The 25873-nt window shown below is 37.3% G+C and overlaps 1 protein-coding gene across 7 annotated transcripts in view; it reads right to left on the bottom strand.

The window, feature by feature from the left end:
• Positions 1-303: 303 nt before the first annotated feature.
• Positions 304-25873, bottom strand: part of HOOK3 (hook microtubule tethering protein 3) — a 93072-nt gene continuing 67502 nt past the window's right edge. For 4 of the 7 annotated variants that reach the window (XM_071802141.1, XM_071802139.1, XM_071802143.1 and 1 more), the window contains 9 exons: positions 23890-23977; positions 19032-19109; positions 18280-18314; positions 17409-17491; positions 15378-15478; positions 12723-12827; positions 12536-12607; positions 11119-11255; positions 304-3064 (listed from right to left, as the gene is read on the bottom strand). In XM_071802141.1, the coding sequence (XP_071658242.1) occupies positions 3049-3064; positions 11119-11255; positions 12536-12607; positions 12723-12827; positions 15378-15478; positions 17409-17491; positions 18280-18314; positions 19032-19109; positions 23890-23977 (715 nt within the window). In that variant the 3' untranslated portion in view covers positions 304-3048. Of the gene's footprint in view, positions 11256-12535; positions 12608-12670; positions 12828-15377; positions 15479-17408; positions 17492-18279; positions 18315-19031; positions 19110-23889; positions 23978-25873 lie in introns of all 7 variants that reach the window. The other 3 variants (XM_071802140.1, XM_065860905.2, XM_071802142.1) reach the window with 3 other exon arrangements.

Raw genomic sequence — 25873 nt, forward strand, 5'->3', positions numbered from 1 at the left:
ATTCCTCACAAAGGCTGACACCAAAGCAGCCCATGTAGCCATGCTTTGTAAAAAGTCCCATTTTTCTTCCAAGCTCTTCTGTAATGACTGATTCTAAGTGCATTTGAAGGCAAGGTTTGTATTGCCCATGTTACTTCCACTCCACTGAGGTCTCTGGTAACAACAAACTGGCTTCAAAGCCCCCACCAGCTACTGTCATCTCATACAGCAGAACAGCACTGCAGGCTCAAACCAGTAACTTTAACATGAACTGTATATTGGCCTCAGTTTATAAACAAGTACCAAATAAAGGAAAACCAAGCATTTTCATTTTATATAAGCGTTTATTTACAACTTGTTTAACAACTGTACACTCTTCTGTCATCTTGGAAGCATTAGTGTATTTGACTGGGAAAAATACTAAACCTTTTGATTCCAGTGATCATTACTATTTTTTTGTCTATATACAAGATATGTATATTAACACTGCTACCAAGATAATCTGGTAATTACACAATTTGTAGATGACCTGAAAGGGGAAATTAATGTTTTGACACTCTAGTAATAATTCTTTTACTGAAAATGTATCACTGGCAACCTCACAAACAATTTGATATATGGTCAACACTTAATTCAAGACTGTCAAACAAGCTGCTATTAAAGAAAGGAAAATAGTTTTCTATGCAGCACAAATAAAGTTAGTATATCAAAGACATGCTGGAGATCCCCTCTGAGTTGTGAGCTCACAATCACTTCATGACAGTAGCCAGCTCAGTTGCTGAAAGCTACTGGCTCCACCTGACATCTTTCTTGTTGCATTAGTGAACTCAAATGATTATTGTTAAGCTAAACACACTTACATACAAATGTCTTCAGACTAAAGAGCAACTGATACTTACTCTAATTTGCACAGACCATGTTGAGAAATGAGGTACTGCTCGGCATGCCTTGGGACATCTGTGCAGGCAGGTGCATGAAAACATCCCCTCCTGCTCTGCACAGAGCCTGATTTCAGGGATCCTGCACCCAGCTCAGCTTGGGGCAGGGTGTGGTCCTAGCCAAAGCAGCACTCACAAATGAAAAAAAAAAACCCATGACTTTAACACCCAACAACGTTTTTCTAAGACTCTTTACCCTGACATGTTACAAGGGATCAATGGCTAGAGCCTGGAAAGACACAAATCCTTTGTCCCTCTGCCAGACTCAATCTGATGAAAGTGCTGCTGCCTCTGCTGCAGGAGTGACTTGTCACCATCAAATCCCAGATCCTTCCTACAAGTTGTGTCAGACTTCACTGTGCCTGTCAGCCAGAGCACCTGGCAGACACAGGCTCCCCAGTCTGGTATGAGATCCAGAACATGCCACACACTTCTCATAAGGATCTTAATGCTTATCCTCCCCTCACTTGCCCTTCTCTTTGCCGGGTGGCACAAACCCTGCTGTGAAAACAGGCAGGGACACAATCTGTTTTATCTGCAAGTAATTCCGTGCAACGCCACTGACACGGGGGGTATCAGGATCCCTGAGGACTGAACACACACAGGTGCAGGAGATGAAGCGCTGCTCAGAGACCCATCTGCCAAGCCAGGGATGAGGTGCACACTGTGTCATGAGACCAGAGAGACTGCAGGGGCCAGTGGACAAAACATCTGTCCAGCATGGGGGTGCTTACATGGAAAACAGGGCAGGTGGTTATGGTACTGCCTGAATAACCAAAACCGTTCTTGGAATAAGCAGAATACACAAGTGTTTATATTGTTGCAGGATTTAGATCCAAGTGAGCAAGAACAGGGTTTCTCTAGAACTGGACTTAATCCAAAACACTTACAGTAGTCATCATGCAGACTCTTCAGATTTTCTGGCAAGCCCTATGGCTCAAAAGCCCCCTTCCCCATTTGTTATATGCTAACTCCTACACAATAAACCTCTTAACCTACAACACTACAGCACTCCCTTGTCTTCTGAATCTTACCAGTACTGGATGTCCAAGACAAAACATAGCTACAGTAGTATAAATGTGCAGATATTTAAGAATATTAAATAAGCAGCTTTTAAAATTAATATAGGCAGTACAAAGCATTTTGAGTTACACTGTCTACATATGGCAAATATTATAGCTAAACTTCATAACACAGAGAAACAGCCATATTAGTGCAATTGGAAATTAATTAGCTAAGACTGTGATAAAGAGGGGGAAAAAAAAAAAATAGTACAGGTAAAAGATAAATCACCCAAGTTATAAACTGGCAAGGACAGTCTGCATGATACTAAAAGTGTAGATAGCTTTCACACTTATCTCCACTTACATTCTTTCCTCCGATTTTTTCAATAATTGTCCACAGATTGAAAAAAAAGTTTCTGAAAGAAACCAACAACACAGCTAAAATGTAAAGAGAAAAATACAACAGCCACAAACTACTGTGTATATACATAGTAAGGAAGTAGGCAGTGTCTGTGAACAAAATACCACCCCGTAGCTTGCGTGGCTCGGAGATTATCAGATGAACCTTGCCTGTTTTTTTAAGGAAGGATGAGATGACCAAGCAGCAATTTGTTAGTCATTTCTCCTGGTAAAACACCTCCTTCGTTTTACTTTTATTATTTAAAGATTCAAACCAGATCCTTTAAGGGTGCAGGTGCTTTGAAATTTTAGCAGTGCCAAAAGGCTTTTTTAGGACTCCTTAAGACTAGATGTTCAGGATATGAAAATGTTGCAGGAAGTCTCTGTGTTAATACTGTTAATCAGATTTAAATAAAGTGGACAGGTGGAAGTAAAATGGAGAGCTGACAGTGCTCTGTCAGTTTGCAGAACGCCGCCTGTTGAGTTCTGAATATCGTATTTCCTCTCTTCTAGCCTCATAGGAGACTTTTTGTGAAGAGAAAGAGTAAATGGAAGTGGGAATTGGGAAAGCCACTCCCCAGGATGGCAAGCTTCTCTGCAAGTAGATCTCCCTCTGAAATCAGATGGCCATGAGTCTTAAGTGTAGAACGGGTTAAGTTTTGGTTATGCAGTCTGAACAGAAAAGCAAGTCATGCACTGAACGGTCCCTGTTATAATAATGCTGCAGATCATGCAACCACATCACTGCAAATAAAAGAATAAAGAAGAAAGTTAAAAAGCAGACAACATATTGCTGTTTAAAAAAAAAAAATACGAAAAGAAAATCAAACCAGAGAACAGAAAAGGTATTTTTTCAGAGCAGTTTAGTAAGGCCGTCTCTACCTATTTGTGCAAATTCATGGGAGAAACATCTTTGCCACAGCAACTCTTCAAATTAACAGGAAGATTACACACCAATAATTAGAAAGAGTAACAAAAAAAAAAAGCATTGAACAATATCTGAATTTAGACATAATTCAGACAAATTTAAACACTTTTGAGTAAAGTCCTTCAGAGCGCTATTCTCAACTAACACAGCTATGGAAACTAAGTTTGCACAGAGATGAAAAAGTCTCAGGCATTCCTGCTGTCTGTGACTACAACAGTTAAAAAACAAAAGCAACAGAAAGTGAAAGGCGCCTGTCCTGTACTGTCTGTGGTTTGACTCTCAGCACTACTGAAGACTTTAAGCATTTATGCTTCATGAAAGCTCATCCTGTATGTTAGGCTACAACAGCATCACTGCCAAAATACACTGGCAAATTCTATTAATTGCATGCAAATACAAGTTTGAATCGCAAGAAAATTATACATATTCTTAAAATAAGCTGAGTAGGCACCACTGAGCAGCCTAAAGAGCACATCACAATGCTGTGAAAATGAACCTAAGTTTGGAAGACAATTGGAGAGGCTGGCATACTTTTCAAATGTTGCTGATGCACCCTCTTTCTTGGCCAGTGTTACTGGGTAGGTAGAACGTTTTATTAACACAGGTACGGTGCTTTCAGCTTCCCCAGGTAACAGAAGCATCCCTGCACAGCACAGCACTAACGTCTCATTCCCATTTTCCCAATTGCACTCAGTGTGACATTACAAAAAGCAAAAAAGCTTCACCATCAAAGCATGCAAACTCTTTCTCTCCCCACTTCCTTCTCCCTAGTATTGCACTGGTCAAAAATTATTCAAAGAATAGTCCCTGCAACAGTAAAATCCAGGTTTAAATAGATAAGGAAGAATATTTATAACCAAACTCAAGGACTTGTTGCAAAAAAATCTTTCTGCTACAAGTCTTGCGGTTTTGTATCCCCATTTTCTTCCTTCTCATTTACAACTTCAGAATACTAACTATAGTTGAAATAATAAAAATTTTAAAAATTAACACATTCAAAACAGACCTCGAGTGTATTCTGAGTAATCATTCTCTATTAAGATTGCACGGCTTGGGTGCGTAAAGTTACAGAGTTCAGGATTAAGAATATGAATATTACTGTCGATACTATATAAGCATTTAGATGTTCAAGCTACATATGCGTGTATCCATTGTGAATAAATGAATATAGTCTACTCCTTTAATCTCACCTGCTATTACTTAGCCTATACTTTAATTAGTAGCACTTCAAGTGTCCTGTTGCACATAAAGAGAAATGACATTGTAGGTTTTGCTTTGTCAAGAGTACTTTGTCAATAGTACTTCTGAGAGGTCTTGTAAACTCAGGACAGCATCTTCTGTTTCAAGGATGTAACAAATTCATCTGACAGTGCCCTTTCCTGATTAGAAATTCCAATCTTGTTCTAAAAAAATTGTCAATTTCTTTCTCTTGGAGAACTCCTCAAAATTAATCAATATATTCTAAAGCTAGCTGTTGAGGCAACACTTCAGAAGACAGAGATGCGAGATGTTAGGGTAAATTCACTCAGCATAACTTGTCATTGCTTCTGCAGCATCTTCAGAAGGAGTTTGTGCAGCACATGACATGTCTGTAGAGGAGTGACTGTCTCTTACTTGCTTCCCTTGCCAGTCACAAACATTCCAGCTCTCAGTGAGGGCTCACTGCCAGCCTGGGGGATTATTTCTTAGCAAGGCATTTCCCTTCAACCTTCAGTGCCCCATCTCATTAGCTCTACTTCATTATAAGTGGTTCTGTCCTTTAAAATCTTAACTTCTCACTCTTGTCTTCTGTTTCTTCAACCCACAGGAGTGACTGGGACAACTCCAGCACATCGAAGCCACAAAAGAGACAGCAGCCTTTTTCACTAATCTGGCCAGCTCTGGAGGTACTTACCAACACAAGAACTTTTAATTCAGAGCATTGCTCACACAAATCAAATCAAATCCAAAACCAAACCCAAAACCAAACGCAGCCACATGTCCCCTCAGATCAAACACTTTTTTCCTGTTCAGTCTATGTTTGGTTCTAAGATGGACCAGGTTTTCTGCAGCCAATGTCTGACTATAAGCAGGACTTTGTAATACAAGCACCAAAGCTATCAGAGCAATGCAGCCTTTCAAGTCTAACACCAGCTGCCAGGCTTCTGCTTTGAAGTAACTGCCTCCAGGCTTCTCTTCCTGCAGACTTCGTACCTTCCTTCTTTACTTACTAGCTTCTACTGCTAAAGTTTGCTTTTCTTTCTGCCTCTGTTCTTTCTGTCGTTCTCCATGGTATTTCCTACAGATTTTTTAAAGGAGCATTTCAACATAGCATCTTCCAGAGCTTATTAACACTACTTTGCATTTCTATAACTCTTACAACCAGAGAATACAAAGCAGACTATAAATTCTAATAACAGTGGCCTTACAACGTCATGCTTATAACGATTAAATGATTTTACCAACACTGCTAGATAAAAGCTTTAAAATATCTCACAAAACTACTGATACCTTCAGGAAATAGGTTTACTCTCCTGCTTACTAATCTTTGCTGAGTGAGAACTATAATCTCTGCTTTACAAAATTTTAAATTACAAAATAAATGTTATATTCAAATCCAAATCAAAAGTCTGATGGTCTCAGTCTAGTTTATAACTCCATAAATATTACAAGATTTGAGATTTTATCTTAAAATTCTGCTCATTTTCATGATCATGCTAACAACTGGCCTTCATGTCAACTCTTCTGTTAAAGTTAGGGATAATAATTAGACACTCAAGTTCCATTTTCAGAATAAGCTGTCCTACACCTTTGGAAATACTTGCTTTTGCAGTATTTCAGATTTGTGCCATGCTACAGTAGTTAACATGTCTTTAAAGTGCTGACAAATGACTACTTTAGTAACAAAGTAACCTGTTGCTCTTTCTGATATGTGATACTCTGACTTCATGTAAAGGACCTCTCTAATGCAAAGCAATGAACAAAGTCACCGCTAGACAGGAAAGGCTTCCCAGCTGTCCTGGATTTCCCTCTACTAGCAATGCTTTTCATGTTGTATGGATCAATCTCTCAGATTGACCTAAAGCAGCATGACAGCAGCAAGAAATTTTTATCTGACAAATGGAATTTGCTTTCAGTCTGGAACCAACACACAGTGCAAAGGAGACTGAAGAATATTCAGTTTTCCAAATGACTTTATACACACAGGAAACAGGAGCAGAGGATATTCCTGATTTACCACCAAAGCCAACTAACGCAGAGATCTACTTTCAGGACAGTCCTGCATTACCTTGGCAAGACCTAAAAGTGAAGGTTAGAACCCGGGCCACAGTAAAAACAACAGCAAAACCACCTCCTAGCAACTAGTAGATGAGGACTTCAATTAGATGAGTTATCATGAGCTCCTACTGATCCACTACCTACAATCTGACACCAGAACAATTTGCTTAGGAAGCTGCCTTGGCTATACTGCCAGGTGTATGATTTGTCAAGTTTTCTAGAGTTCCTCAACAGACATTAATTCATTACCTAATTCAATGAGCTGATATATTTTAAAAATGAACTTTGTGTCCCAATATTTCAATGAATCAAAAAAGTCAAGTCAAGGAAAAACAAAGCTAAGTCCTTAACATCTCCAAATAGTGCAATGAAGCTGGCAGCAGAGTCAAAATCTCTAGGGGTTCACTGTTTGAGGTTGCTGTGGCTGATAATGACAGCTTCTGCCTTATTCACATAGGTAAAGCCTCCAATACCTAATCAACTGCAAGTCAAAATTAATCTGAGAGAAAATAAAAAGCTCCAAAAGCTTGGGTTCTGTTTCATTGTTTTTAAATTAACACCAAGAAGTAAAATGGTGAAAGACATACTGCTTTTCAGATTTTTGTACTGAACCGTTGCTCCTCGACGTTCAAACTGAAGAAATCACTCATTTTTACTTAAGCCCACAGTGTTACTGACTTCCTTTTCTGACTTCCAGGGGGAAGAAAGAGCACAGAAACAAGGCAATGCAATCAGTCATGCAGGGACATCTCGATTCTTTGAAAGTGACAAACCGGAGGTATGGCTAGGATCCTACCTGGAATCTGGTATCTGCTACAAGCCAATAACAAGATTTGGCTTGTGGAGATGTTCTGAGCACAAGGGCGGTTCATTACTTGCTCCTACATCAAGCTACGAGATAATGTGGGGTTTCACTTCTTTCTCCTGATGCAAGGCAAAAAGTAAAAACACAGTGCTCCTCCCAATACAGAAGGGAGCTGGACTGCTCAGATTTGAGAAGGAACATGTGTCTGGGCTGTTTGCAATTTGTAAGATTCAAAACCTCATTCACCGAGTTGCTTGCTTACCTGATCTTCACATTTAAATTGTTAAAATGATTCACCTCTACATTTTAACAGAATGTGTCATGCCGCCAGTATCAGCTAATACAGTTGTTCTAAAGAAGGGCTTCTGGAAAGTTTTCTTTACAACAGCTTGATTTTCTGGATCACATTTCAGTCATAATTCAGTTATCGAACTACTCTGTTGATGACACACCTGAAGTATAATTAAGTGTCTTAGAGGAAAAAAAAAAAGCAAAACACTTGAAATTATTTCCTGACAGAGTACCCTCTTTTAGCTATTTCTCTGCACAATACTCGTGAGGAAAATGCCATCAAAATTTGCTAAACTTGGTTTGGAGATACTGAAGTTTATCAATACAATATTAATGCAAAACAGAGAGTCCACATTCTACCTAAAATACGTGCAAAACCCATAAGAAGTCAGTATTGCCTAACTGACTTTGACTGCAAAAATACCTCCCTCATCAATCCTTGAAGGCAAGAATAAAAACCTCTATAAAGTGAGAAAAATTCAGGTACTCTTGCTTCATAGGAAAGAGAAAAAATAGCCACATTCAGGACAATCTTCTTCCAAATCACAGACTAGAAGTAAATCAAGTGGTGGAATTAAAGTATTTACCAATTACCAAATCTACAGAAAATGTCAACCCATCAAGACAATTAACCCCACTGAAATAATCCAGGAAGTTGCTAAGTGAATAGTCTCATACACCAGAGACCTGAGTAAAAGGAAAAGCTACTTCCACATGTCAAAATGCCTAGGACTTCAAAATACCAAATTCTCTTATTTTCTTGACAGCTTGCAAATACCACTTACTATTTAAGATCATCATAAAGCAGTAATAAGAATATTCACTGTTAATTCTTTCACACACAAAGAATATAAAATTGCCACTGCTCCTTACATGAATAGAAAGCCACAGAAAACTTGTAGAAGCATTAGTGCTACATCAAGTGACATCTCAACAGGACAACCATTTGCTTATTCCAAAGAGATAATGAAAAGCATCTTGTAGCCATTACATATTTACTGCATTTTACAATACACAAAGCTGTGTGCTCTAGTAGTTTATTCTTCTTTGCACTGTGGGTGGAACACAGAACCTTTAAATTAGATTACTTCATTTTTCATACCACTTGGAAAATACATGTTATGATCCAGGTGGTTACATGTTGCTATCATCAAAACAGGAAACTTGAATATTCTTTCTGTAATGTCTGATCAGATATGATAACAACTTAATTCTCCACACATAGTTTAAGATCAGAAAGTAAGCTTCAGCTCTGAACAGTGAAAATACCCATCTATTTAACTGTTACCTCTTCTTAGAATTAATTAAAATATCTCAGAAAGATTATTCTTGGAAGATCCTTAGCACGGTGCTCAGGAATGTACTCTCATGAACTCTTCACCTGTTTTATCACTGCTCTGGAGAACGTTTTCTCTTTACCCTCAACCTGTGGGTTGGTTGGTTGTGGTTTTTTTTTTATCGTGTATCAGGGCAGGACATAGCACTGGTTTAGTAACTACCACTACAATTTTGATGTAAATAGTTTTTGTTGCCCCAGAAAAAGTGTTCCTAAAAGCTTCTTAGCAGTATTTAATGTACCAAAAATTCCAATTTACAGAGGTTTTTTTGCTTATATTATTTTTTTACTGAATATAAGACAAACAGCATTCATTGGTAGCTCATCTATACGTGTGCTTATTCCCTGAAGTCACACTCTGAGCCCTCTTCTTAATACCACACTGATTCCAAAGCTGTATAACAAGCAAGGAAAATAACGAAGCTGAACTCTTTCATTAAGAAGCTGTTATTTTGACAGAGAAGGTTTAATGTGTTCACCACCTGCATTCATCCACACCCAAAGATTAAGAATTGATGTATATAATGTAGTTAATAGACTTCAGTATCTGTTTTCATATTACTGAGGGGGAATGAAATCAAAAGGATAAATTTTTTCAGACACATACTGAATATGTTTCTTAGCCTAGATTAAAACAGATGATGCACTTGGGGAAAAACCAGTACCTAGCAGTGTCATTCACCTGTTCATTACACTTTAATCTAGGTGTGCTTGTTTTAATTATCCCTTGCTCATTCAACCCAAGTTGTGAATTAACACAGACCTTCAACTGATTAATGAATGCTAGTATGTCTTTTCTCTAAAGGGATTTATGAAAAAAAGTCTTATCTTGGGAAGGCATTAAAATAAGGTAAAAGAACAAATTTATAAACCAGACTGCATGAGCATTACGGTCCAAACAGTCACTAAAGTAAATATGTTTAAAACTGAATCACCACAATATGTATGTATACAAAACTTTCAACCCATATTCAGGTCCTCTACGTCCATCAGTTCTTTGACAAAAATGATAGGGAGAGCATAGAATTAGTCAAGGAAAAAGCAGAAATTTGTAGGAACAGAACCTAAATTAATAACAGGAGCCACCAATCACGCCACTGATCAAAATGAAGGTGCTACAATGAGTGATGCACAATTAACCAGCTATGCCCTAGAAAGGCAGTACAACAAATCGCGGACAGTTTCCACGAAAGTCAGCAACAAACTCACCTGAAGGCACTGGTACCATTAGTAAGGCAACTGATACAATTATACCCTGAATGAACATACTAAAACAAAGCAAGTCTTTTACTGGAGGATGACAACTGAAATACATGAACATAAACATATTAAACAGGGCCTTGCTCCATTATATACTGCTCATCCATAATTATAAAATTTTCAAACAAATGTCCTTTTCAAATTGATGATGCAGTCGCATATTAGAGCATTCTAATTTTTTCTCAATACTTTTATAATACATATTAAGCATACTCTTGATCAAGAAGTGGAACAAACTATTTGAAAAAATTCAGCTCTGCCAGCAAGAGGTAACATCAGTACATAAAGAAAAACATTAAAAAAATTATCCCATATCCCTAGTAAATGTCAAGAACAAGAGTAAACTTTGCATGAAGGAGAGTTAAAAAAAAAAATTCTTTTTGCCATTGGTAAGTTTTTTAGTAGCAAATACATTTCACAATAATGTTATATACTAATTTTGCATTTCTGTAATGAGTTTTCAGCATTTTTTTAAGCAACAGGTTAGCACATTAAATAAAAAGCCTAATTCCCTTTGAAGAAATACAGTATTTTAAAGTGTAACTACCCTTACAGGCACAAACATACCAGCTGTGACAGGAAATTGACACTGTTACACAGACCATATGAGGTTTTTCATGAGAGACCAGGCTTCATACAAATAGACCCTGTTATTACACAGCAGCCCTCAAGATGTTTTCAAAACTTTGGCACATTCAAACAATGCAGAGGGGGAGAGATGGATGTGAAAAAATATAAGGAAAGGGCATTGCAGAGCAATGAGAAACCATAACAAAACCGTTTCCTGAACTGCAAAATAATAGCGGTAACAAGGGACAAAGAGAAAGGATGCTGGTTGATTTTCCTTGAATGTTGTTACTTGCAGTAGAAGTGGCCTGGATCACAGAGCAGTTTTCTTTCTAAGAGCAAGGCTTCTCTACCTTGCTGTTGCTGGCTGGACATGACCAGGGTAAGATCTCCTTGTGCTTGTGGCTTGCCTTTGTCTAGCCAGGAAGGACTGTCCTGAGCCTGTACTAGCCAGTCTATCTTCTGCTGCCTTTTTATGAAGAGTCATCCCCTACGGACAAAGAGAAACTTCTCAGTGAATACCAACACATAACACTGAACAACTTTACTAATTTACATTTTGTTTATTATCTTCTTCACCAACACCGACTAAGCTTTTTTTTTCTCCTTGTTCCCCTCCATCCCCCAAGTCATTGTCCAGGTTTGGAATAACTGCTGAGAAGCAGGTCACCCAGTGTCTCAGATCTGAGCATATCCTTCTCCACACAAACACATTGTAACTGGACAAGTCTTTTCAGAAAGTGCTTCCCCTCCTCACCCTGGTATACATCAGCATATTGAGCTAGAAGAGTACTTCTCTTCTGAAAATAAAGTATTGTCATCCTCTGTGAAAATGATGGAAGCTGTGGCAAGTTGTGTTGCTGTGTATAAAAGCAGAGGCTAATTAGAGAAAGACACAGACAAAGTCATCAATGCTCATCTTAGTGTTCATGACAGGCCACAGCTCTTAGCTCAGGCTTGTCTTCTGCTTGTCAGTAGGAATTACGTCACAAAATTGGTCAAGGACACAGTCACTTGAAAATGCCTTCAACATTTAAAGAATTCAAACACTCTGCTTAAGTGTTAGCTTACTTAGTGTGTTTAGCTTACTGTTCATGGACATAACAAGAACACAGAACAGCAAAAAGGAAACTTCCAGGTGACGACAGTCAAGAAGAATTAGACCTCTACAATGAAGCAGAGTGAAACATGAATGTTACACAGGTCAGTGATTCCTTCTGTCTGAAGGGCAGTTTCAATGCAGCTAACCTCTGCCAAAGAGAAGCCTTGACCATATTTGATGAAGGTGAAAAACGTACCAGTATACAGGCCCAGCAAAAGCTGTATGGCTGCACAGATCACTTCCTTATGGCTTCAATAATTTAAGTGAGGGTCTTGCCCCTGTGCTCACCCTTTGCATGGGGCTAAACTTATACCCAAGTTAAAGGGGTCATTTCTCAGAGTACGTACAGCAGAGTGTAAGCTGTATTACTTTTCTTGTGCCCCTTCATTAGAAACTAGAAGATCGGAGAGTGGAGCATCAAAGATGAAAGTAAATCTGAACCCTGCAAGTCAGTGTAACTGAAGGACTGGAATTCCAAAACAGTACTCTGAGGTATCCTTCTCTCTAGAAAGCGCCATTTCCGGTTTTAAAACTTGAAAATAACAAACATGTTATTTCCTGTGTGTTGGAAAATGTTTTTCAAACAAAATAAAAACCTGTAAATGAATGGTGTTATGAAAAACCCAGAAACTTTTTTTTTTTTAATAAAAAGTTTGGGAGGTTCTTACCATATTGTACCAGGCACTAACAATAAATTTCTCCTCCATTTCTCTTTGACTTTTTGTTTTTTCATATTCTTTCTATAAAGCAAACAAAAAGGTATACATTTAAAACCAAAGTATAGTAAAAATATCAGTCTATACCTAAAAATCAACGAAGGAATAAGCATCTACCAGGAAACATGAGGATTACTACCTCCAATGAATGAAACATTCTGTCCCGCTCCTGCAACTGATTTTTCAGAGCCTGAATCTCAGGAGCTGCACCTTGGTTCTGCTTAGGATCTAATGTGCGAATAACCTGTAAGAGAAAACCAGTTTAATTAAATCCCGCAAAAGCAATCTAACTGAAGAGAAGGACATCAAGGAATTGCAACCTTTCAATTCAGGATAAGAAATAAAAAAGTGACTTAAAAAATCTCAGTGGTAACAAACGACACTCCAAAATGAAACAGAGGGATTTGCAGTTTGAAGAAGCTGACTCCTGTAAAACAACCTTGAAAACAAGCAAGACAGAGGCTCTGCCTCAGCAGATCAGCCATGATATATCAAACCTGTTTTACAGGACTGTGAAACAGAACTACTGATACGAAAAAGTGTCACCTAAGAGGTTCAGTATTCCAGACTCACATAACCAGTTCCTAACCCCTAACTGCCCTACCTTGGGGTCACAGTAGTAGAAACTTCTTCTCAAACGTTTTTCTCTTTATAGCTAAGGTTTACCCACCTGTCAGTTGAGGAAGGATTGCTTTGATCCTTTATGGAAAGATGCCATGATTCACCTACTTGGGATATCAGGTGCTGTCATTTCTACATAGCTCTGTTAAGCCAAGAAGCATCCTGTGGCACATGCATGATCATTATGTTACTTAATGAGATGAAGGGACACCTATGTTTGTATGTGGCATCCATCATGGTATCATGAGTGCTAGCAAACACAGAGCAAAACCACAAACAAATCCAGCAAAATGCCTGGATTCCTAAGCCTTCCATAGAAAATAGCTTAAAACATTTTAACAACCTCTGGATATATAGAGACTTCACCTCTTCTGTCTTTCTACTAATTTCAGAATCATGTCTAGATGCTGAAATCAAATGATTTAAATTTCAGTAAGTCATTTTTACTAATTGGTACCCATGAAGGAAGATTCACGAAAGTGTTTCAAAGAAAATCCAGATTGGACCTGGATACAGTTTCCATAGTAGAAGGCTATGATTGTACTCATCTTCATAAATAAATAAACAAATAAAAACTGAAAGATGGTAAGAAGATCACAAAAACCTAACTTAACTAAAATGATTAATGCCACTGTTGTATAAAACACCCTATAGTAACACAATACACACAAATAAACAAATCTTATTGAAAAGGGAAATCGTGACTCTGTCTTTCATTGGAATACCCTGAGACACAGTAAGCAACGTAAGATGTAAAAAAATAGATTAAAATTCTTTGATTAGACTTCCTGAAGACTTTTGAAATGTCTCCCAAGAAGTCGTTGAGGAAACTACACAGAAAGAAGGAAACAAAGTTTTGACAAGTTAAGAACCTACTTACAGATTCCAATTCAACAATATGCAGCCATAGCAAAGATTTTTATACTACCATCATTGGTTGAACAATGACACTTCCACGCTTTTAAGAAAGTCAAGTAAAACATTAAGGTATAGTAAGAGAGGAAATGGGACTGTGATTGAGACCATAATATTGCCATTTCAAAGCTGGTAGTATCCTCAAAATCATACTTAAATATTAGCCACCTTCTCAACAGAAACATTTATTAAACAGTAAAGGCAAAGACAATGCTGAGCATCACCAGAGAAATGTAACAGGTCTCACAGGTGGTTCAGCTAAAAAGATCAGTTTACTCAGAAAAAGCAAGAATAAAAAAAAGTCTGTATTAAAACTGTTTCTAAGGCACTTAGCTAAACCAGAACATAAATAGAAATCAGAGGCAAAAGATTAACCGAGAAAGCAAAATCAAATTTAAATTGTTAAAGATGGCTCTGGCACCTGTGTAATTACCTCTGCCTGTGAATTCTGAATTCTCAAAAAGAATAAGCAATTTATGTAAGTAGCTAGGACCTGACAAAATGTGAAGTAGCTGACTGAGCACCACAAGAAGCCTAAACCATCCAGAAACACACATAAAAAACCCCCCGTCATCTGCCTCTGCCGAACTGATGAAAGGAGAGTTTGTTGGTCCAACCTGTGCTTGTAGTTGGTTTTATTAAGCTATATTTGTTGTGTATGACGAGGTAGAACTCTTCACGACAACTGTGCCAGAGGTCCCCAAAAGTCCCAGCACAAATGCCAATTAAAGAGTACTTTTGCTCATAGAGCTTCCTTCCCTTGAGCTGGTTTAGATGGGTTCTAAAACAAAGGACAGCTATTTCAGTTACTTCTATACCACCAGTCCTAGTACAGACGGAGCTTTAGCTGTTCTATACATTTGTTACAGGCAGAACTCCAGAAGAATTTCTGCACACAACATTAGAAAGGGTTTAACACCCTCTCCTTGTCATCAGCCAACATCTGGCATGCTTAAGAAGGTTTGTGTGGAGACTATCAAAAATCTGTAGCAGTGAGTATACATTTGTACAAAGGCATCAGAGGGGCTCAAATAGGTAACAATAGGGGACACTCATGAACACAAAATCAGGGTAAAATCCTCTGCAGAGTTAATCAGTATTAGGTATCATAACAGTAAGATACAAAGATCCCACTGTACCTTCCTTCTATTTTACTTGCTAGTGTGTTTACAGATACCTCTTATTTTTATTTCTGCAGAGTGGACATGTGGTGCAGGCCATCAGAGAGGGGTGATTTAACGTGGAATCATAAACTTACACTTTTGGCTTTTTCCAAATACTTTTTGTATCGTTCTTCCATTTGCTTCATTTCCTCCTCTTTTTTCCGTAAAGCTTCTTGTAATTCTTCAATTTTGAGTGCTTTGTGTCAGAAGATGCATATATTGGAAAATAACAAATATACGATGCTTATTTTCATGTTTTTCAACAGACTTTTAAGGTACAGCTAGAATTTATTTCGGTTAAGAAAAACGAACATAAGGAACCTGTATGTTGCAGATACGATAGTTTTAATTACTGAATAGGTCAGAAACACATTAAAAATATGTACTCCTATATAGTCCCATGAGATTGTGATTTTGTAAACAAATGTTGCGTTTTTCAAAAATCATGAAAGAATAAAGAGAAATGGAATCATAAATCAATCCCATTACTCAATGTGAGTTTACTAATGAAATACAGATTCTATAATATCTTGGTATTGAAACTCAAATAAATACAAGCTTTTTCTATTTTATGTAAGAGAATAATTCTTAACAGGTACAACACTTGATTAAATCTGATGAACTGTAACACTGGATACAATTTATCTGACTTGAGACATGAATATACTCAACTTTTCCCCCACATTTCCTTAAGCAGAAATGCAAACCAGTAGGACACTTTCATTGTACAGCATTTTCCTGCGTTGATATAAGACTATATCAAGAAGCTATTGCTTATATATCATCTTAGAAAAAAAAAAAAATTGCTTCTTCCCAGATCAAATAGCGTATATCATTGCTGTCTGTGTCTCAGACAATGTGAGATAATTGGCAACCCTCAGTCCATCTCTTTTGCAGTCTCATTTTGAAATGTTCTTCCATGTTTTTCCTAAGATTTTCTCTCTAAGCATTTGGAAAACACTAAGCTGGTAACAGGACCAAGTAAGATTTTTCACTGATCTGTAAGAGGACCAAAGCGGATGTCCTCCAGGATTACAAGAATCCATTTTTCAAAATGTGCCACTATTCTTGTACAACACTCAAGCATTTGGGCCATATCCAGGATAGTTAAAAGAATCTAAAAAATAATTAATACACATTTTCTGAGCATGGAAAGAAAGGAAGAAAGTACATCTATTTTTATTTTGCCAAGATGAAAGTTCAGACACAGATTTTTAAAAGTAACTTGTAATTTCAGTAAACTAACTACAGAAGTCTCAATATGTCCTAATATTTAGCAGCTAGAGTAAAAACTTTGCTGTTACACTCACATGGAAGATTATCAAGTACGACAGGATTATGTGTTTATTAACTACTCATTAAGTCCCTGAATCTCATTTCCCAGTGTTCTAACACTTCCTAAGATGTGGAATTTGTAACATATTCTGCACTTTTAGCTAACACAAATGCAAATTCTTTTTAGATATAGAATGTATGTAGTCAATAGTGAACTGATATTTCTATCTTCCCGTATGTCATGATTAATAAAAGAGCTTTGGCACAAACCAGAGGAGCTGCCAGTGGTTGCAATGTTTTGCCACCTCCTATTATAAGTAGCCTTGAAAAAAAATTTACCTTCTTCAATACTTCTCAGGAAAAATGTAGCATTAATGTGCTAAAAAACAACTGGATGCTGGGTTCTGCATAACATCTGAGCAATGTGATATGTATCCCTACGTTCTCTTTGACCAATGTCTGAAAATTTTCTCCAATTACAACACAGTTCTGAATATACAGAGAAGGAATATATATTGAGAGTAAAAAATACCCAGTGATGTCAGCAAGGATCTTCTATATCAGGGTCTTAGGACTGAGGGTCAATGACAGATATGTCAGTGACTTGGTATTTCTTGGTATGGCCATTGTAATTTACTATGGTGGTCTCTAAAATGTGATCCCCTTAATTTCAAATGTTAGAAGCATCTTTTTGGTCACCATAGCTTCCAGAGGAATTAACACCATGCATATATCATTGCCATTTAAAATGTACATTTTGTTTATTTTGCACATCCTATAGGTATTATAATTAAAGTATTGCACATGAAATACTTAATAAAGAAAATAAATGGATTGCACATGTAACTCACAACTGCTATTGCATCTTGGTTCCAAATCCTCAATAATAGCTCTTTTCTTCTGTAGCTCATTGTTAGCTTCATGGAGTTTCTCACTGTTACAAACCATAAAAGCACATATTGTTTTCCAAATATTGTTACTGTTCTTAAATGAACATTAAGTGATACAAAAAAGATCCTCAGATAGTGGTATATTTCTGAGAGCATGACTGATTTTTGCTCTGGAGCATGAGGACAAATGACAATGTCACTGTGGAAATATTTGTTAAACAAGCTGAAAAACATTATGGTGTATGGAGAATTGTAATAACAAACAGTTTCATTCTCAGTAATTATAAATTTAATTTAGAACTTACAGTTAATTGTACAATGCATGCCTAAAATGAATATGCATCATTGAGACTGCATTTAGAAAAATGGCTAAACTTAAAGGCAACAGAAACTACTTTATTTGCAAGCCAGTCAAAAAGCAAACAGATCTTTGCATTTTAGGGAATAGTTGCTGAAATAGCAGAACAAAATGATAACACTTCCTAAAATGTTACCTTTTATGCCATAATGTATACTAAAAAGTAAACAAATTGATTTTGTTTACATTAGCATGCTTTCCTCAGAACAAAATTACTGAGTAAAGATTTACAAAGTATTCAGCAAAGTCTTCTAACCACCACAAAACAATGGTTCCTTCATCACTTATTGCTTTCACAAAGGTTTCTATGAGATAGAAATAGTATCTGAATAGCAGATTCCCAAACATCCCTGTGTTACCAAATTTCTTTTAGTTGTATATTTTCCAGATGCATGATTAGTGACTGTCTGTCCTTACCATATGGAAAACATGTTATTTGAAATAGTAAACAAAACCGGTAAACAAAATACTTACAGATGTTCTTCAAGTTTCTTTTTCAGAAGAACTGACTGGAATAGAAAGTGAAATGTTGTATTTGAATATAATCAGGAGCTTTAACATAATTTCAAAATTATTTTAAAACATATAGTTTTGACATTCTAACCAAAATTCAACTTTTTACTTCACTCAGTTTTAGATCACAACTATAAAGCTATCCTCTGTGGTAGCAATCCTTCTCTCCACAGCTGTGTGACTTTCCTGAAATTAGAGCACTTTATAACTTTACAAATATTTTCCTAGTAATTAGATCAATAAAAGCAAGATCAATAAACAACAAAACTGTATGGCACTTGTTTGAATTTCTTCAGTAATGAAGACTTAATAAATTAACCCGAAATTGTAAAGTGCAGCAAAATTTATTAGAAGAGCTGTCTTACTGATATTGCCATGCCATTCGCATGAAGACGTAGCAAATTAGCTGAAATAAATTCCTGTCCACATAGAAACGAAATAGAGTACAGTGTTTCTGACTGGAGCACAGCAGAAATTTTATCCTTTTCCTGTTTCTCATCTTTATTGATTCAGATACTTAAAAATTATCATACAACTTACAGTGTTCCACTTTCTGATTAAATCACATTTAGGTAAGCTCTTTGAATAAAAGCTTCAAAGTAAATTTTATTTTTAAACTCACTTCATACACAATGAGTATCTTTCAAATAAAATTAACCAAATACATGTCTCTAAACTGAAGTAGTGTTAAGTAAATAGAAAGCCATACTCACAATAGCCTTGAGCAGAAGCCCATGCCAAGAAACAGAGATGACATTAGTATAAAGCAAAACAGCAGCCAACAGAAGAAACTATTTAGAAAGTCATGAACAGAAAAAGTTAAAGCTATGCATTTTTTCACACATGTGCATTTTTCTCCTCTGTTCTCATCAGTTTAATCCTGTAACACTTTCTAAAACACATGACTGTAAACAGAAATATAAAAATAGTGACAAAGCACATTGATAAATCATTGTATTTAAACCAGGATTTCAAAAGAGTGCAACTGCTGTTTTGGAAAGTCATTTTAAAATAAAAACCATACAAGTAAAAAACCAGGAGAAAATATGCAGTCTATTGGGCTACAACCAAAATTAAGAGATGCATGTGTATTTGTGGAGTGTTTCTGAATTGTGTTACTGCCATACTGATTGAACACATGACAAATATAGAATATTTAAATTAGAAACTGCCTTTCTGGTTTGCATTTATCCAGTACCAATCACACTGGAGGTCTAGCATGTGGTTCTGGTCCAGAACACCACCAAAATAGAAGATAAAATCAACAAAATTACTTAATTGCTTTTCCTCCAATGGTCTTTTAACAAAAGTTCAGACATCTGGGCAACAGCAGCAATTACCACGTCCACACGAGAAGAAGCTTTTGTCCTTGTTATAGTGTAAACGCTTCAAAATATTGCCTTTGATCACATTCTTGGATCATGTTTTTTCACTGTTTCAAAGTTGCATTTCCTTACTGCACTACAAGAAATGGTAGAGCATGTAAAAACAAGCCTCCATGATTGTACTGACTTCAGAGGCAGAAATTTGTAGCAGCTAAGGATCTGCAGGTTTTGACCATTTTGCTTTTTTTCTTTTCCAGTCCTCTAAACAGCTGCAGCAACACAAGCTTTTCTGTAAAAATGAATGTATGTATGCACCTTTCTTGGTCAAAAAGCATTTCAACTGGCACCATCACTTCTGTCTGATCATTTAGGGGACTATTCGTTGGTTTGGACAAGAAAAAGAAAAGTTGTCAGCAGTGCCCGTTTTCCTCAGACAAGAAAATACAAATTTAATTTGGTCTTTCTTTTGCAACCCTTGTATTACACTTGGGCTTAGCTTAGAACAGAACTACTTGTCAACATTCCACTGGTATATTTTTATATAGGTTTTTTGCATGGGACTGGCACTGTTGTGGGAGTAACTCCTCTCCCACGTAGCCAGAACGTATGTTCTCACAAGCAAGAAACTAACAATTATAAACAGCACACACAATTAAAATTAGCAGGACTGAGTTTACTCACAGTAATTTACCCAAGACATGAGATTAGGAAAGGGAATAAAGGTAAAGGTGCTATTTTACCCACCCAAAGATCCTGTATGTACATGTAGCAAGGTAGATAAAAATCAAATAAATTACTCCCAAAACGGGCAACCATTACTTTTTTTTTTGTCTCAGTCAGCTTCAAAGCCACACATCCAAATCCTCTGCTTCCAACAAGTGATTATTATAATTGTTGTTCTCTCATAAGGTCAGTCTCTTAGGGAAAAAATGGCAATTAAAAAAACCCACAAACCTTTATCTAATTTTGAGCTAGTTTTAATGTCACTCCAATGTTTTATCTGTTCATAACAGAAGGCATTTCTATAACAAAATTGTAAAAATCAGCAAATGCACGCTTGCTATTTTGATTTTTCCTCACAGTACTAACAAGTTCCTGTTACACCAAAGAAAAACACTTATTATGGTGTGGTTTTATGAAAGATGTATCCTCCCCAATATTTAATTGCTATTGTCTTTTACATAAAAAGCCCTACAGAAATCTAGTTTCTTTGCTGGAATTTTCTTTCATGCTTTAACAAGCCAAATGATCACGTCTGTCCCCTTCTTGAGGGCATAGTTTGTTTTTGTTCTGCATATTAAGGTGACAGGCAGATGGCTAGGCTTGAGGTTAAACTAATTTAGCAGGGTGGGGGAAACTATGGTACATGACTAGAGAAAATTGCTTGATGAGACTGGTAACACTCTGGGAAGATGATGAAAGCTATGAACAGCACTTTGAGGGATGGTCAGATTTCACAGATGCTAAAAGTTACCATAGAATGGTTTGGGTTAAAAGAGACCTTTGAAGGTCATCTAGTCCAACCCCCCCTGCAATGAGCAGGGACATCTTCACCTTGATGAGGTTGCTCAGAGCCCCATCCAACCTGACCCAGAATGTTTCTAGGGATGGTGCATCTACCACCTCACTGGGCAACCTGTTGAAGTGTTTCACCAAATGAGCAAAGTAGCTGAACTTCACAGGCAACTGTTTGGTAAGCAGGTAACAGCAGGAGGGACACCTTTTAGAGAGGTGCCAAATCAAGAGGACTTAGTAATTGTATCAACAACAGCATATAAGGACAATATTGCATATGTAACAGTATGAGAGACACCATGGTATGGATTTAGCAAGACTAGGTCCAGTGGAGCAGAAGTAACTAAAGGCAGGTTGTTTATACACAAGGGGATTATGGTAGAGAAAGGGAGAAGTATAGCAAAAAAGAGTGATAATAAGGCATGCAAATCATGTAGTCAAAGCTGTTCAGTGTAGCTGTTGAGCCACCCTACATACAATCACTGCAGGCTGGAGGACAAAAAATCAAACCTGCTACTGTGACCACACTCGGCATGTCTGAGTTGATTCTGTAGTCTAGAAGACTGGGCTAAGCAGGCCTTTCCCTGGCCAGCAAGGCAACTGCCAGGATGGACTAATCACGCATCCCAAGAGACTGTGTCACTGCCTGATGCAGGTCTAATGGCACCAATATCTTCCCAACATCCACCTTCCACTGCACTTCAATACAAAATCAAAATTTCTTCCTCAAGTGGATCTTGCAAGCAGCATCTATCATTACAATGCTACTTGCCTGGGTTAGGATAGTGCTTTTACTACTTTTGTGTAAGCCTAAAAATGACTTCAATTTTGGAAAAAAAAACAAAAAACAAAAAACAACAAAACTAAAACTAAATAAATACATAAATATGTAACAAAATGAACCCCAAGCCCTTATCATACATTTCTAGACTGAATGCAAACAGGATCTTCAGTTTTCTAGGTTGAGCATATTTATAGTATAAATACACAAAAACATTGATTTCAGTACATTGTTGCAGAAAAGCAGTGAAAAACAGAGGAAACATGGTGAAAACAATGCACCAATTAACTCTATGTCATGTCTCTCCTTATCCTTTTTCTCATTCTTCTGAAGAATCACTGTTTATGTAAGGATATCTTAAAGATAACTCAGGTGATCCAAGCACAACTTTCATCTACTTAAGTAGCTGGCTTTAACTTCAAGGTTTGCTCTGCTTTGTATGGAACATTGGATGAGGTGTCCTTATCTTTAGAGGTTTTTGCAGCCTCTCTTTTGCAGCACTCTCTTTTGCTTCCTGAAGAGTAAATTAAATCCTATACACCAAACTCAGCAAAACAGGCCACAGGATTAGTGCCTGTATATCACCACTGGCAGGGTGAGACAAACACAGAAGCCAGGAATGCAGCAACTGCATCCTGAACTTGCAGGCTCTGTGTTGACAAGGGCTGACTGGTACACATACCAGGCTGTACCATGGTGTTGTGATGGTGGTGTTTTGCTGTGAACAGAATCATCTCAGATGATACTCACACGGGCTGCAACCAGTCCTTTAACTGAGCTGCAGCCATATCCTAACTTACTGTCCAAACCAGAGCCTCAAAAAGAGACACAATTAAAATTGCAGTAAATTAAGCTAAATTCAATTAGATAGGGATCATTTACAATACTCAATATCTGAGAATAAATTTGCCATATTCTTATTCACCCTGAAAAATCTGGCTTTGGCCAATAACCAAGACAATGAAGAATATTTCACTGTCACATACTAGTATGAACCTATTTTAAGATGCATTTTAAGTTACTTAGGAAAATAATCTTATTTAAACATGAATAGGTGTCCTACTTTATCATACAGTTTGCTCTGAAAATTAAAAGGATAAGCTAAACTAAACACACTCTTAAATGAAAATAAGCAGCTAATAAAAACAATTGCTTTTTTATATATAATTAGTTAAAACCACAAAAATAGAAAGCAACACATTACAACTTGTTGCCAATTAGCAACACAATACACTGATATTGTGAGCATACACTGTGCACGTAGTCCTAAAAAAATCACTGTTTTCAAGAAAGTTCTAGAGCTTCTTGTTGTGGCAAACAAAATTTTTGAGTGGAAGACTGAAAGTTCTTTTCAACACTAACCCTGCCAGCATATATATTTTTACATTAAAAATAAAGTTAACTCTGTATGCAGAAACAGAAAATGCCGTATTACATTGAGGATCTAATTATTTGACTTTTTTTTTTTTTTTTTTTTAATTTTGTCCTGCCTGGCTTCTTGCATTACAAGATACGTTTACATCCACAATTACAGAGCTTCCACTGCCAAGACAGGGCTTAACTTCAGTTAACAAAACTAAACAAAAAGTAATTTCAGATACTTTATTAAGACACTGAGAATTAACAATTCCTTAATTTTCTGGTAAACTCTCTGTTCTAATTTAATAATTTTGATGCTAATTTTACTATTGGAACAGACACAATGTATCCAATAAAGTATATTTGACACCTTCTCTACATAGGATGCTTTTATATTCTAGACAAACATCTTAGTGTGTCTTACATCCTATTTAGAGGAGCACAATTTAGCGATAAGACCATATGAGCAAATATGCAAAACTATCAGAAATCTCCATTTACATCCTTCTTTTACATATTGTTTTATAAAAAGTTGAAAGTTTTGAAAATGGTAACTACTTGAATGTAAGCTTGATGTACATTTCCACTTACATCTTCAGCTTTTGAATCTTGATCCTGCAAAGATTTTTGTAGTTCTTCAACCTGGGACTGCACTTCTAGAAGTCTCTGATTTACCAATCTAGGAAAGAGATTTTTTTTTCAAGAAAAAAAAATTAACAACTGGAAGAGGAACCTTAAGATTTTTTAGTGTCCAGTGTTTTCAGGTGATCTACACAAGAGATGCAATACTGTATTCTATTTGCAGAAAATTTACAACAGTAGTTACAGCGCACAGCAGTTCCAGAGATTAAAGCCTGTAGTCATCCAGAATATTCTGATACTCTTTAAAGACAACATAACTGCATGTGTTAAGAAATTATTTCTATATACACAAAACTAGAGTCTCTAACAGTCAGCTATACTGTGGGAGAGCTACTAGCTCACTACTTTTACAGAGTCACAGAATCCTATAAACTTGTAGGTTGGAAGTGATCTCCAGAGGTTGTCTAAATCCAACCTTCTCCTTTAAGCAGGTGCAATTACAGCAGATTTCTGGGAACCATGTCCAGTCAAGGTTTGGACGCTCTCACTGCTGGTGGTCTGAGAAGCTCTTTGGGCCTCTCTTTGAGAGCTCAGAAATGTCTTCTGGGAATGTTTCTTTCCTTGTATTTAGTCAGAATTTCTCCATACTCCATATTGTGTCTGGCAACTCTTGTCCTTCCACTGTCAGTTATGTGAGAAGAGTCCAGCTCTGCCTTCCTGACACCTTCCCATCAGGTAGATGTAGCTCACAGTATTATCTCCTCTATGCCACCTTTTCTTTGACCTGAACAAATGCAATTCTCAAACTTACCCCATATATCACATGGTCCAGTGTCCCTTACCTTAGCAGTATTATGCTGCACTCCTGTACATCCATGTCTTTCTTATACTGGGGAATCCAAAACTGTATGCTATGTGATTTCATAAGTACTGATAAGAGGTGAAGGATCATTTTCCCAGACTGCCTGCCTGCACCCTAGTGAGAACAGTTCAGGTCACAGCCAGCTGCAAGGTCCCAAGCTGACACATCCCTCCTTTGCTGCTCACTGGGACGCCAGAACTTTTGCAGCAGAGCTTCTCCTGGGCCTACTGGTCCAGACAGCATTGCCAGGCTTCTCCCAGACAGGGACAAGGTGCCCATCGGTTCATTTCTCTGGACTGCTGAGCCTCTCTGAATAACAGCTCTCCCTTTCAGCATATCAATCACTTCTCCCAGTGTGGTACCATCCTCAAACTTGCTGAGAGTGTAGTTGCTCCCATCAGTCATTAAGAAAGGTGATGAACAGCATTGGTCCTGTTATTGATGCCTGAGGAACTGGTTGCCAGTTGGATTTTATACCACCAATGACAACACTTCAGGCCCAAATTTCCAACCGATTTTCCACTCACTTTAATGTCCACTTATTCAGTCTACATCTAACCATTCTGAACATAAGGTTACTGTGGAAGACTATGCCAGGACTTAGCTAAAGCTAAGGTAAACACTGTCCAATATTTCACCCTTCTTCACATAGGCAGTCATCTCATTGTAGAAGACAAATGCATCAGTTAGGTAAGATTTGTCCTGAATAAATCCATGTTGGCCTTCCCACTTACTTTCTTGTCCCTCATGTGGCTGCAAACATATTCTTGATGGACTCGCTTTGCAAAATTCCCAGAAAATGAGCTGTGGCTGACCACTATCTGTAGTCTTGTCCTTCTTTAAGGTGAGTGCAGTATTTACCTTTTCCCAGGCTTCCAGAGCCTTACCCAATCAAAGGGGAAGATCAGAGAAGATGAGACAGAGAGGAGATTCAAAGCTTTGATAGAGGGCAGCCTCACAACAGTATCAGCTAGCTACCTCAGCATGCTTAGATGCATGATGTCTGGTCTCATGAACATCCGTATGCCAACTGGCTTAATCTAGCAGGGTCAGCTAAAGCAGGTTGGCCAGGAATATATCCTGTTGGGTTTTAAGTACATCTAAGAATGGAGACAACCTCTCTTGGCAATC

Source organism: Patagioenas fasciata, chromosome Z, assembly GCF_037038585.1.
Source record: "Patagioenas fasciata isolate bPatFas1 chromosome Z, bPatFas1.hap1, whole genome shotgun sequence".
Lineage (NCBI taxonomy): Eukaryota > Metazoa > Chordata > Aves > Columbiformes > Columbidae > Patagioenas > Patagioenas fasciata.